This window comes from Ipomoea nil, unplaced genomic scaffold (assembly GCF_001879475.1).
Source record: "Ipomoea nil cultivar Tokyo-kokei standard unplaced genomic scaffold, Asagao_1.1 scaffold0937, whole genome shotgun sequence".
Classification (NCBI taxonomy): domain Eukaryota; kingdom Viridiplantae; phylum Streptophyta; class Magnoliopsida; order Solanales; family Convolvulaceae; genus Ipomoea; species Ipomoea nil.
Window position 1 is genome coordinate 199,953 of NW_017617365.1, and position 14,304 is coordinate 214,256.

The following is a 14,304-nucleotide window of genomic DNA, read 5'->3' on the forward strand; positions in this document are numbered from 1 at the left end:
CAACTTCGCAAATTAATGGCATCCAACACCATTTTTCCAACGGGCTTCGGGATACAACCATCAATGCTCACACCCTTCTTGACAAGAATCCAACTCAACACCATACCATACGGTAGGCTCTTTCGGTTATGATCACGATAGAAGACCATATGTTGCAACATCAAAGCCGACATGTTGAACTTTACCATATTCTTAAGGCAAAAAGCAAAGGTGCACTCCAACTTCCCCAACAACCGACTTTTGTTGTTATTGGGCAACAAGCAATCTGACACAAGCATAACCAAAATCCTTTGTTCGGCGGACAACCACTTCTTCTCCGGCCTCGAGGCTTGAGTGAAACCACTCGTGCGACCCAACAAATAACTCAAATAGTCCCGATGCCCCATGGTATCCGTACTAATCCACGAGTTACCACTGTACTGAGCAACACCCGAAGCAGATAAACTCAGAAGCTGAGCTAGCCTCTTTTCAGACAAAACCACTTTCACACCTCTCACCTTAGAGGTGATTTCAAGCTTACCAACATCCTTTTTCACAACCATGTGACGGTAAAACTCTTTAACCAAACTGGGGTAAGTCTCTGCCCTTATGGCGAGAAACCCATCTAACAAACCTTGAAATCTAAGCACATCCAACAAGGAACTAGAAAAGGATTCCAGGTCAAAAACCTTACCTTCAAGAACGAGATAATGGGCATCCACCCATTCCGCTTATCTTGCCAAACTTGACCTCCTAGGCATGATTGGAGATGACCCAAAGCTTTCCTCTTCTTTTCTCCCTTTCTCTCTCTCTCTCTCTCTCTCTCTCTCTCTCTCTCTCTCTCTCTCTCTCTCTCTCTCTCTCTCTTTCTCTCTCTCTCTCGCTGCTCTCCCTCTCGCTGCTCGACTTCGCGAATGCACGACGGTCGACGACGAAGCTCCGGTGGGCGGCGGTGGTGGCGGCTGATCGGCGACGGCAGGTCGACGGGGGGTGGGGAGGGGATATCTCGGCTGCACACGGGTAGAGGAAAGAAGGAGAGAAGAATTTGGGGGTTTAGGGATTTGGGGAAGAAATTTGGAAAAAGATGATTTAATTTGGGGATTTGGGGAAAGTGAGAATTTATGGTTCAGATGGAATTAAAATTGGGTTGGTTTTAAGAAACATAATTAGTTTAAGTGGTTAGAGAGTTGGGTTGACAAGTGATATACCTGGGTTTAAAACTCAAGGCTCACAAATTAAAATCTATTTGGTTTTTTAGGCTTGTAAGGAAGGATTTTAGGTGGTTCACAAGGAGAAAAGGTTGCAAAATATTCATGTGCAAAGATTATGGAATTAACCCAAGCATGACTTATTTACGGATAAACAACTAACTCCATAAAAAGGCTCACACATGAAAGTAAGGAAATTATTCATCAAAGAAGGCTTACAGCTACAACGAAAAGAATCATTCACCAAGGGAAAAACGTGGCAAAGATAACAAGGCAATTCAAATAGGCAACGAAGGAACCAAGACAACACACGAAGACAACCAGAAACAAGATGCGTTCTAAAGACAAGGGGTAGGCTAGGAAAAAGGTTACCTGCTAGCTCTTCCTCCACCAAGCCCTCGGTTTCTGCCTGCAATCGTCCCATCACGAACACCCTTCCTGATGGCCTAGACCTAGCTGCTCCACGGCTCGAACTACCTCCTGCTGCTCCTCCGGCTCCTGGGGGTGGTGGCAACGCCCTTTGGTTGGCTTGCTGAGGGGACTCGGTGACCTTGTGACCCCTATCCCCGCAACGGTAGCACCGAAACGCTTGGCCATTGCAATCCTGACCCGCATGCACCTTTCCACATCTACGGCAAGAAAACGTCTTGGCTTGATTTCCATGCTCCGCTCGGTTGGGTCCTTGGGTTGGAGATGGTGCATTCTTGGCTTGGAAACTCAGCTTAGGCCTCTTGAAGCTGGAAGAGCCTCCACTCTCAGTTCTTTTCCTTGCAAGCTCATAAGATCCTCGTTGCAGCTGCTGAACACGGTACAAATCCGCGGCACTCAGGTATGCTTCCTTCAAAGAACTCGGCCTACTCACGGTTAGGGCCTTCCGTGCCTCGTAGTTTAAGCCAGCTACAAACTTATCAACCTTGGCGAGCTCCGTAGGCACAAGTATCTGGGCGAAACGCGCAAGCTCTAGAAACCTCTTGTGGTACTCAACCACCGATAGAGATCCTTGCTGGAGATGGAGGAATTCCTCATACATTGCAGCCCTAACATGCGCCGGATAAAACCTCTCGCGCATCTGATCCTTGAGAGCGGTCCAACCAAACTCAGGTTCCTCAAGGTAAGCTGGGCCCTCATGCATCCACCATAAATCGGCCTAACACAGAAGTAGAACGTTGCAAGCTCTACTCTTCGCTCTTCCGGACAGCCAACAACCGAGAAGATCTTGTCAAACGTCCTCATCCACTCTTCCAAGATAACCAGGTCTTCCTCACCCGCAAAGGTCGGTGGCCTGTGACCTGACACGAGACGCCCCATGTCCCTATGCCCGGCAGGCTGAGGAGGTGGCACAGGATGGTTGTTCTGCAACAAGGCCTCACTGAGGGTCTGAATCGTCTGCATCAACTGCTGGAGGTTCTGGGCAAGCTGCTCATTCGTCAGGGTCTCCGGCGTACGCGCGCGAGGACGAGGAGGCATCGCAAGCTTCTACAACAACAACACGATTACCAACAAGACAACAAACAAGCAAACAACTCTAAATAACACTCAGTTCATCGCGCATCCTAAGAAATCCTAAGCCAAAACACTTATATTCTTACGGTCACCTTAAGGTCTCAAACCACACTTATCCACTTAGAAGTCTAGACTCTACCTTCCTAGGCTCAAACATAGGCTCTGATACCAACTGTAACACCCCCTAATTTCCATGCTAAATTAAGCCTTAGACAGGTAGATAACTAGTCATAACATCATACACAACGGAAAACTAAACAGGGAATATATGAATAGGAAATAAAGGGTGCTATGCCACGCCAACTCAAAGGTGAACGCACAGGCGAAACATCTGCATAAATTCACAATCTAAATTCATTCAGAAATAGGAATACTAAAGTCTAACATTGGCACACAGGCCACAACGTCTCAAAATAAAGGGATCTAATCTAACATGGTTCTAGACCACGCTTTCGTCTACTCAGCACCTGAAAGAAACATATAAGATATGGGACGACGCCCGGTCAGCGAATGATGCTGGTAACCCACCAATACATGTGAAATATCATATGTAGATAGTTTATATGTATACAAAATCATTTGCGAAACGGGATATAGTATATATCAATTTCAAAAGCCAAGATTGAGATCAACACAAGACTCTATGCACTCACAAAAGATAAGGGAACACATCCCAATACGATAAGAAGCAATAACGACTCACAAGAACGGCTCAAGGTATAATCTACCATCACACAGTAGATTAACACCCAACATGCATAACACAAGAGAATAAGGACACAACCATTGGCAACACATACCTCTGTGACATCACACGTCACAAATAAAGAAATACACAACAACGGCTACACAAGCCTTCGTGACATCACCCATCACGAATTGATATGCCTTCCTTATGTCCGGTTCCAACCTTATAGCTACCCCCAACCTTTTGTCTAGTTCCAACCTGTACCTCTAGGACCCCTGTACAACCAAGTCTAACCTTTTCGCTCCGAGGACCGTCGTCCCCATCCACCAACGACCGCCAACAACACCACCAATTTCATAGTACACGAGGTACCGATCACACACATGAAAACACATGCCTTGGCAACACATGCCTCCCAAGAAATATGTGAACTCGACACACAGGTCACAAACTCCATAATCACGTCATGGCCACCACGAGGACCACTGTCGTACCTTGGTGACTAATGTCTCATACCATTAATCGTGCAATCCAGGTACAGCCACACACACCACACCACAACAGGAATTAATCAACGGATCACAACGAAGATATGAAATCATACTCAATCAAGGAATAGATCACAGTCCAACAACTACGATGATTAACACAAGTCATCATCAACAATAGGAAAGGACAAACAACATACACGCTAGCATTTAAACACCGAACTAGCATGCTTATCAAACGGGTAAACCAAACATAGTTTCGAAGAACACACAAGACTCATCAGGGTTCAACGAATCACAAGGTTGAACACTTAGCATGATTCAAGACACCAAAACCTACATGGATTCCTACCATATAGTTCTAGACATACGAAACATCAAGAAAACGCTCAAATAGTTCCACAAAAGAACATCGGGAAGTCAAAAGACCAAATAACGAGTCGAAAGAATCATGGGGAACAAATCCCCGCCCAAATCCATATATGTACCAGCGGGTGGGGCCACGGGTGGACCCCGACCCGTGGTTCCGCCTGCGAGAACACCATTCCCACCGGCCTGTACCCCGCAGGTAGGGCGGCGGGTGGAGCTCTACCCGCCATTCCGCCCGCGGGTAAACAACCCTGTACCAAATAATCCCTTCGGGGATTTTCAACACCAAGCTCAAATTCAAGTCCAAAACATGCCAAATCTCACCAAATACAACAAAATGACTTGAATCAAAGGAATAGCCAAGCAATGGCACACATGAACCCTAATAACAAGCTCTAGATATGCATTTCCACAAGACAATGCATCAACACTCACATTTCATAGCAAAATCACATGTAGAATCCAATAAATCATCATATAGGTAAGCAAAATAGATTTTGTAGAGCATGGGTTACCTCTTGTAGACAAAAACCTTCACATGACACTTCACCAAGCTCCTAATAGGGTTCACCTTCCACACCCACTTCAAGAGCACACCAAAAGATTATAAAGATTCTACCTTTAAGGAAAGACACCTTAGAAAACACTAAAAACACAAGATAAACATAGATCTTACCCTCCTAGATGCTCAAAGGTAGGAAAGGTGGAATCTTGAAGACAAACTTTGAAGATTTGGTAAAGCTCCAACTTGGCTTGGAAGAAAAGCTATCTAACTTTTAGAGAGAAGGAGGAGCTCATGTTTAGGAAGTGTAAGGGGAAAGAATGAGGAGTGTCCTCTAGGTTAGCAAATATCTTTATTTCCCTTACTAAAATGAAGAGGTGTAAGGGAACAAGGGAACCACTCACAAAGCTTTAGGTACAACACTTTGACTTTTGGGTTGACTAGTCAATTACTAGTCCCCGACTATTGAATTTAAGGAATTTAAAGAATTAAATTATCAATTGGATTAGGATTAATTATTTAATTAATCCCTTAATTGAATTTGGATTACGGGATGTCACACGAATGCTCTCAAGATATGTTTCTGGCAGCTACAGAAAAATTTGATGTAAAATTGGTATCAGAGCTTATATTTTGAGATCTTGCTATCAAAACTGTAAGAACCTGTGGAAGCCTAGGTTATGAGATCTTGAATATAGAAAGTAGAAAAGACTAGGTTGTGTTTTTTTAGGACTCTTTATTATGGACTAATTATGTTTTGTTGTTAGTTGTGAACTCGTAGGACATAAGAAATAAATATTGTTTGCGATTTAAAAAGTTTTGGAAAATTGTTGCTAGGATGTGAGACCTTCGCACATTATTGCATAATTATTTTTGTGGCAGGGGCCCATAGCTCGTGGGCTAGTAAGGGGCAGGCCAGTCAAACCTAGGCCCGCCAAAGACCTGTTTTATACTCGTGCTAGTTTTTAATTTATTTTTTTTAGTACTTGACAAATTATAATGGAAACATTGAGGAAATAATTTTTTTTTGAAAGTTACTGGCTCTATTACATTGTAGTATCTGTTCATATACTTTCTCAACCTACTAAAACACAAAGAACCAATAACGCCTCCACTGAGGCTTGAACTCATAATCTTCCAAACGGAAGTCCAATGCGGGTACCATTAGATCACATAGCACATAGCTAGAGGAAACAGTTGACGAGCAAATAGCTTTCGGAGACCTGAGTGATGTAACGGAATATTGTGTATTGCGAATTTCTTTAGAATTTAATGATTTTGTGTCCCAATTTTTCAGAAAGAATAAACCATATTTATTAAAAATATATTACTTAAGTATGCCTTATCAAAGCACCCTTATTAGCCGTTTCTTTGGAGTTTTCATTGAAAAAATTTGAGAATGATGCACATAACTAATGTGGTGAAGAGATTTTGGAGTAATTTTTTCTCCCACATGACTAAAAAAAAACGCTCAATAAGCGCACGTTTAGGCTCATTTCGCGGCCTATCGGGCGCGAGTTGCCCACGAGCCAGCTAGGGCATGTCAGAGTGGTGCTAACTGGCGGCCACTCTGACTTTTTGGTTGTTTTTATTTTTTATTTTTTAAATGTCAGATTATTATTTTAATTTTTTTTTTCTTACCTCCAATATTCTCTTTCCTAATTACACTTACAATAACACCTCAAAAACCACAAAAAAAAAAAAATACTCTACTATTATGGATGCTCTCAAGATATGTTTCTGGCAGCTACAGAGAAATTTGATGTAAAATTGGTATTTGAGCTCAAATTGTGAGATCTTGGATAATAGTTTATATTGTTAAATATGTTGGTGTTTCATTTGTTACTCCCTTGTCTCATTTTATGTGTCTGGTTCAGTTAACAAGGTTTGATTGAAGTTATTTTTAATTTAAATTTTAAAAATATTAAGTTTAGGGTTAGTATACAAAATCTATATATTTAGAAACTACACTAAAAGTACTATTACATACAAAAAAAATTAAATTTAAAAATGAATAAAAAAATACTAAAAGAAAAACCCAAAAAAAAAAAGAAAAAAAAAAGAGAAAGAGTTGGTTTGACCCATGAATAGTAAGTAATTAAGAAAGAGACCAAACACCCCATAAAGGTGGAAAAAACCAATAGCTGAGGGACTCAAAAATTGGAAATCATTATCAATAAAAAAAACAACATCATTATTCTAAAACACCGTTAGATAATATTGTTAAATACCTCTAGGCTTAAGCCCACTGGAACCTCTGTAGTTAAGCCCTGCGAGATGATTAACGGTGTAACCGCCGCCTGGGGTGTAGGGCTTAAGCCCACCGGAACCGCCCCTAGACAATCGTCAAATTAGGAGAGACAATCGTCAAATTATGGCGTAGACCGGGTCAACCCTACAGGCTACCCTAGTCAAAAACCCGCGTGTGTCATTCACCTAATTCCAAAATGAGAAAATATCACATTTAATCCCTCTGACTTTTTGGTTGTTTATATTTTTTTATTTTTTAAATTTAAGATTATTATTTTAAAATTAGTTTTTTTTTTTTCTTTCATTCAATATACTCTTTCCTAATCACACTTACAAATACTCCTCAAAAAGGACAAAAAAAAAAGAACTCTACTATTATGGATGCTGTCAAGATATATTTCTAGCCGCTACAAAGAAATTTGATGTAAAATTGATATCAGAGCTTAGATTGTAAGATCTTGGTATCAGAGCAGCAACAACCTTTGGAATCTTTGGTAATCTTGGATATAGAAAGTAGAAGAGCCCAGGTCATGTTTTTCTGAGACTCTTTATTATGGACTAATTATGTTTTATAGTCGTGAACTTTTAGAACATAAGAAATAAAGATTGTTTACGATTTAAAAACTTTTGAAAAATCGTGGCTAATATGTGAGACCTTACACATTATTGCATAATTATTGTTGTGGCAGGGACCCTTAGCTCGTGGACTAGTAAGTGCAGGCCAGTCAAACCTAGGCCTGTCAAAGACCTATTTTATACTCGTGCTAGTTTTTAATTTATTTTTTATTATTTGACAAATTATAATGGAAACACCGAAAAATATTGAAGAATTCACTTATATATATATATATATATATATATATATATATATATATATATATACATATATATATATATATACATATATATATATATATACATACATACATATATATATATATATATATATATATATATATATATATATATATATATATATATACATATATATATATATATAGGGAAGGGATCAGGTGCATTTGTTGCTTCCCGTGCGGATGTGCGGTGGATTAGTGTGCGTTAGGTTTATACTTAATGTGCGTGTGATTTGTACTCAATGTGCTTGAGATTTGTACTTAATGTGCGTTATGTAAATATGCGTGAGTTTTGTACTTAATGTGTCTGGGTATTGTGTTTAATGTGCGTGCGTATTTCAGAATTACGAGCTCAGAAGGAAGCAGAATATAAACTCACGCACTTTAACGCGGTGGATTATTGTGCGTTAGGTTTATACTTAATGTGCGTGTGATTTGTACTCAATGTGCTTGAGATTTGTACTTAATGTGCGTTATGTAAATATGCGTGAGTTTTGTACTTAATGTGCCTGGGTATTGTGTTTAATGTGCGTGCGTATTTCATAATTACGAGCTCAGAAGGAAGCAGAATATAAACTCACGCACTTTAACGCCCAAACTTCTGGTTACTTCTTCCTTCAATTTGGCCATGGATTCTGGGTTATCAGCTACCTTCAATGCAGTTTGAATGTTTATATAAATAACGCACGCATAGTAAAATTTGCACAGCAGCAAAGTGTGGATTTCTGTTGTATTATTCCCATAATTCTTAACCTCCATAGCTCGCCTCCGCATCATCATCATCAGGGTGGGGGCAAATGGCTACTAGGGATGGGGAAGAAGCTGACATAAATATTTTCTGCTGCATTTTACACATTCACGCACGTTAAATACAAATCTCAGCCACATTAAGCACAACACTCACGCACATTGAGTACAAATCTCACGCACATTAATCCACAGCACATCCGCACGAGAAGCATTCAACCGCACGGGAACCTTTCACAATATATATATATATATATATAGCGAAAGGTTCCAGTGCAGTTGGGTGCTTCCCGTGCAGTTGTGCGGTTGACTAATGTGCGTGATCTTTGTACTTAATGTGCGTGAGTCTTGTGCTTAATGTGCCTGGGCTTTAATTTGTACTTAATGTGCGTGAGTGTGTAATGTTAATATGCCTGGTTTTGTACTTAATGTGCCTGAGTCTTGTGTTTAATGTGCCTGAGATTTGTACTTAATGTGCTTGAGTGTGTAATGTTAATGTGCTCTTGTTGCTCATGTACATATACATCTTCGTCTTTGTCTTCTCTTCCTCTCTCTATGTTCTTCTTAATATACGTCTTTTCTTCCTATTCCCTTAATCCTCTCTTCCCCTCTCTATGTTCTTCATCATATACGTCTTCGTCTGAATTTTGTGTTTAATGTGTGTGAGTTTGTGGTCTGAATGTATTTTGTTTATAGCTTCCTGCGCGATTGTGTTAAAAGTCACGCACATTAAGTACAAACCTCTGGCACATTAAGCACAATACTCAGGCACATTAAGTAAAAAACTCACAGCTACAGAGAAATTTAATTTAAAATTGGTATCAGAGCTTAGGTTGTGAGATCTTTGTTATGGGCAATAGAACTAGTTATACTTTGTTACAAGTTGGTATTAGAACAGTAAAAACCTTTGGAAGCCTAGGTTATGAGATCTTGGATATAGAAAGTTGAAGAGCCTAGGTTGTGTTTCTTCACGACTCTTTATTATGGACTAATTATGTTTTAGGTTAGTTGTGAACTTTTGGGACATAAGAAATAAATATTGTTTACTATTTAAATTTTTTAAAAAAAATCGTGTTTAGGATCTGAGACCTTGCATATTATTGTTATGACATGGACCCTTAACCCGTAGTCCAGTAAGGGAAAGGCCCGTCAAACCTAGGCCTGCCAAAGACCTGTTTTATACTCGTGGTAGTTTTTAATTTATTTTTTATTGTTTGAAAAATTATAATGGAAACAATGAAAAATATTGAGTAATATATATATATATATATATATATATATATATATATATATATATATATATATATATATATATATAGGCTTCGAATCCGGTGCACCCCCTAATTATATGATCCTGTGAGATTTCTTGATATCCATAGATTGATTCCCAATCAATGGTTGAGATCATGAGATCTCCTAGAATAAAATAAAGATTTATCATTAACTAAGGGTGTTAACAGTAATTGTACCTAGTGGCCTAATTATGGTTAAAATTATTATGAAAAGTTATACATGAATTAAGGGATATTAATACAGCAAATATATATGGGGTGATACATCACATGGGAAGGGAAAAAAAAACGCGCGAGACATTCCATGTTGGAAGCCGGACCGGTGAGGTTGCACGAACAAACATCTACCATCACAGGTGTGTTCATAATAGGTACACAGTTTGTGCGTGTTTAGTTTCTGTAATTGTTTTTTAATTGGCCTGCGAGTTACGAAGTTTTAGCACTAAAAACCCGACAAACTGTATGTGTGTTTGTGCATATATATGAGATTGCGACGAGTGTGGAAACCAACATATACACCAACCACTTTCGTTTTGGGAGGCCGTTTGGGGATAATTTGGTATGTACCGGTGAGTGCGTGGAAGTATATGTTGACCAAAATGATGGGTATAATGTGACAAATGTGAATGTGAGCTGCTGTGTATGAATAGTAAAAACCGCAGTACAGATGCGTATGAATGGGAAGAGTTTTTTTTTTTTTTCCCCAATATGTGTATTCGATTTTTGGTTGTTGACGTTTTTGATTTTGGCTATCTGTTATCGGAAAGTTGTTGGTTAAACTTGACATTTAATTTGCAAAGGACAAACGCCCAGTAGTAAAAAAATGTGGCCGTTTAGCACCTATTGAACTAAATGTGGTGGATGCGTGTGCCTATGTATGTTTGTGCACGTGAGTATAACTTAAGGGCCGGTATGTGGTTTCATGGTTTCACGAGGGTATGTATACTTGAGCGTATTGCCTCAATTGCGTTGGTATTGGTTGATGCATGATAGTGTAACCGGAAAGGCCGAGTTCGGATGTGGTAGCTGGTGCACGGAAGTATGAAGCCTTGTGCACCACACATATAATGACTCGTCCACAATTTGGTTTTTCTATCTACTGAACTGTGTGTTATATGGGTGAGTGCGTGATAGTATACAGCCTTGTGCACTATGCATATAATGAGTTGCCATAAATGCGATCATTGTGTATACTTAGATGCGTTTCAATGAGCGCAGGTACACGGCAGTATGAAGCCTTGTGCACCACGCCTATCATGAGTCGTCCACAATTTGGTGTTTGTATATACTGAACTGTGTGTTATATGGGTGAGTGCGTGATAGACTATAGCCTTCTGCACTATGCCTATAATGAGTTGCCATAAATGCGATCATTGTGTATACTTAGTTGTGTTTCAGTGAGCGCAGTTGCACAGCAGTACGAAGCCTTGTGCACCACGCCTATCATGAGTCGTCCACAATTTGGTCTTTGTATATACTGAACTGTGATTTATATGGGTGAGTGCGTGGTAGACTATAGCCTTGTGCACTACGCATATAATGAGTTGACATGCATGCGATCATTGTGTATACTTATCTGTGTTTCAGTGGGTGCATCGTGTGCTGTAAATCCGTGCATGGGGCCTTAATTCCATGCAAATGTGTCAACTATGTTTTTTAAACTCTAGTACGAATAATTCGAATCGTTACGCAGGTGACATAAGCATGGAAGAAGGAGGGAAAAGCCAACACTGTGTGATGGATGAATCCCAAGACGGTACGAGCATTTGGTTTATGGAATGTGACCCATCGATAAAACCAGTTGTCGATCAGGTGTTTGATACCTTGGAAGATGGCAACGCGTACTACAAGACATATGCATCCGTAATTGGGTTTGATGTGCGCAAGAGTTCCGACATTAAGAACAGGTACGGGATCATCCTGAAAAAGAAACTAGTGTGCAATCGTGAAGGGTATAAGGATGCAAAACCAGACACCACAGCAGATCAAAATACCACCACACAAACAAAACGACGACGACCGTCTAACAGGGTTGGGTGCATGGCATAAATAGTTTTCAGAAGAGACAGTAAAGGAAGGTACGTGGTCATGAAGTTTGAAGAGGGGCACACCCACTGTTTGTGCGAGGAGAGTTACAAACCTTTCTTGAAAGGGAACAGAAAACTAGATATTGGCCACCAACAATTCATCGCGAACTGCTCAAAAGTCAATATTAGGGCTAGTAAAAGTCATGACCTGTACGCCGAGATGGTGGGAGGAGTTGGAAACGTGGGAGCGACACAACAAGACTTCAAGAACTATAGAATGGAGATTTTGGCGTACATGCAAGGAGGAGATGCGCAAATGCTAATATCCAAATACCTCGATCTCAAATCGGACTATGACGATATGTATTTCGAATACGAGGCAAACGAGAATGACCAGTTGGCACGTGTTTTCTGGGCAGATGGTATGGCTAGAAAGCAGTATAGTGTTTTCGGAGATGTTGTGTCATTTGATGCTAGGTACAAAACTAACAGGTACGCACCTCATTTACAGGCTGCAATACCGTTGGTGCGTGTACATGTTTGAACCCGTACTGGGGTGCGTGTACGGTCCACGGTATGTGCGTTGCACTGCTACGGATATGAATGGTTCAGACGATTTGTTACATTAAAATGCTAATAAATTTATGGATTTGTTATTTCACAGTACGCAACCCTGACTTTTATATTTTCCATACACTATATTTCTATATTTATATTTATTTCACAGTATGTAACCCTGTGCGCTACATGCGTATTATTTAACACATTTCCTCGTGAAATAGGTACAGTCTCGTGTTCGTCCCATTCACCGGTATAGACCACCATAAAAAATGCGTAACATTCGTAGCAGCACTGATTGCGCGTGAGGATGTCGACTCGTACCGTTGGATACTAAAGAACTTTAGAAACGCAATGGGAAGCACACCACCACTCACAATAACCGACCAAGACCCAGCGATGAAGGTTGCAATTGCACAAGAATTTCCAGAAACTCGCCATCGTTACTGTATGTGGCATATAATGGCGAAGGTCAACGATAAAGTGAGTCCTGAATTAGCAAAAAATGAAGCATTCCGAAGAGAGCTGAATGATGTTGTTTGGAATGACAGCTTGACTACCGCCAAATTTGAGGTTGCATGGAAAGCGATTATAGAAATGTTTGGCTTAATTGAAAATCCATGGCTAAACCGCATGTACGACGAGCGCGCATCGTGGATCCCTGCATCTTTTGAAGGTGTTTTTATGGGAGGGCTATTGCGTACAACATCACGCTCTGAAGCAGAGAACCGGATTTTCAGAAGCAACACTAGCAAACATATTTGTGTTTCGGAATTTTTTAACAGGATAGAGAGTACAATCAGAAAGCAACGCCTAACACAGACCGAGCTAAACGGTGCCAGCCTTGCACAGACACCCCCTTAAAAAACCCAATTGCGCATCGAGCGAGCGGCAACGTCAATATATACATTAACTGTGTTTTATGATGTGCAGACGGAGATATGTGCCGGATGTTTTGATTGCCGGGTCCGTGGTGTCACCCCCGGTGAGGCCGGGAACACATATGAGGTCGAGGATGAGCACGATGTACGATACACAGTGTTCGTTGAACACGGGACAAGGACGACAACCTGCGAGTGCCGAATGTACATCCAGATTGGACTGTTGTGCAGCCATGCATTTGCAGTGTTAATATATGACAGGAACGAGGACATACCCCCCAACAAATCACACCCCGGTGGACACGAACCGCATTAACCACTTCACCAATCAAAACATGCAATGATACGTTCCAGCGTGGAAACCCCAAAGCACGAGGCACCAAAGAAGAAAGTGACGTGCTGAACACAGTGTACAGGTGCATAGCCATGGCGCAAGGAGATTCCACGAAGCTAAAACAAATACGCAATACGCTAACGGAAATTGAGACCACATGGTGCATCGACGGTGAAGACGACGTGGCCGTAGAGAAAGGGAAACGATCGATCAAAGAGACATTTTGTGGTGCCCCCACACCTGACACAATCACCGTGCATCCGCCCGCAGTATCAAGTACCAAAGGGTCAGGAAAACGAATGAGGACAGCCAAAGAAATCGCAATGAAGGAGCAAAATAAGAAGAAGTGAACATGCAAAACATGTGGACTCGCAACCGGACACAACAGTTGAAGCTGCCCAAAAAAATAGAAATAATTTTATATTCGTAAATGCTAGTTTGTGCACAACTGTTCTGACGTTATTATTGAATTACGAGTTAATAAACATTTTCATTGAATAAACCTATCATCCCTGGACCCCGAATTTCCAACAAACATACTCACATAACAATACAAAGGCAATGCAACTCCCAGATCCCGTAACATGAAAATGTTTTTTAAAAAAAAAAAAAAAAAAAAAAAAA

At 40.5% G+C, this 14,304-nt stretch overlaps 1 protein-coding gene across 1 annotated transcript; it reads left to right on the forward strand.

The window, feature by feature from the left end:
• Positions 1-11,584: 11,584 nt before the first annotated feature.
• LOC109179584 (protein FAR1-RELATED SEQUENCE 5-like) lies at positions 11,585-14,030 on the forward strand. Its single transcript, XM_019329087.1, has 5 exons — positions 11,585-11,832; positions 11,941-12,399; positions 12,690-13,230; positions 13,399-13,590; positions 13,701-14,030. Exons 1-5 carry the CDS (start codon positions 11,585-11,587, stop codon positions 14,028-14,030), a joined length of 1,770 nt encoding a protein of 589 aa, XP_019184632.1.
• The last annotated feature ends 274 nt before the right edge of the window (positions 14,031-14,304 follow it).

Excerpts from the sequence above, each read along its gene's own strand:
- LOC109179584 (XM_019329087.1), top strand. The coding sequence starts at position 11,585 with ATGGAAGAAGGAGGGAAAAGCCAACACTGTGTGATGGATGAATCCCAA. Across the intron at positions 11,833-11,940 it reads CTAGTGTGCAATCGTGAAGG|AAGAGACAGTAAAGGAAGGT; the intron begins GTATAAGGATGC and ends AATAGTTTTCAG. Across the intron at positions 13,591-13,700 it reads TGTGCAGCCATGCATTTGCA|CGTGGAAACCCCAAAGCACG; the intron begins GTGTTAATATAT and ends GATACGTTCCAG.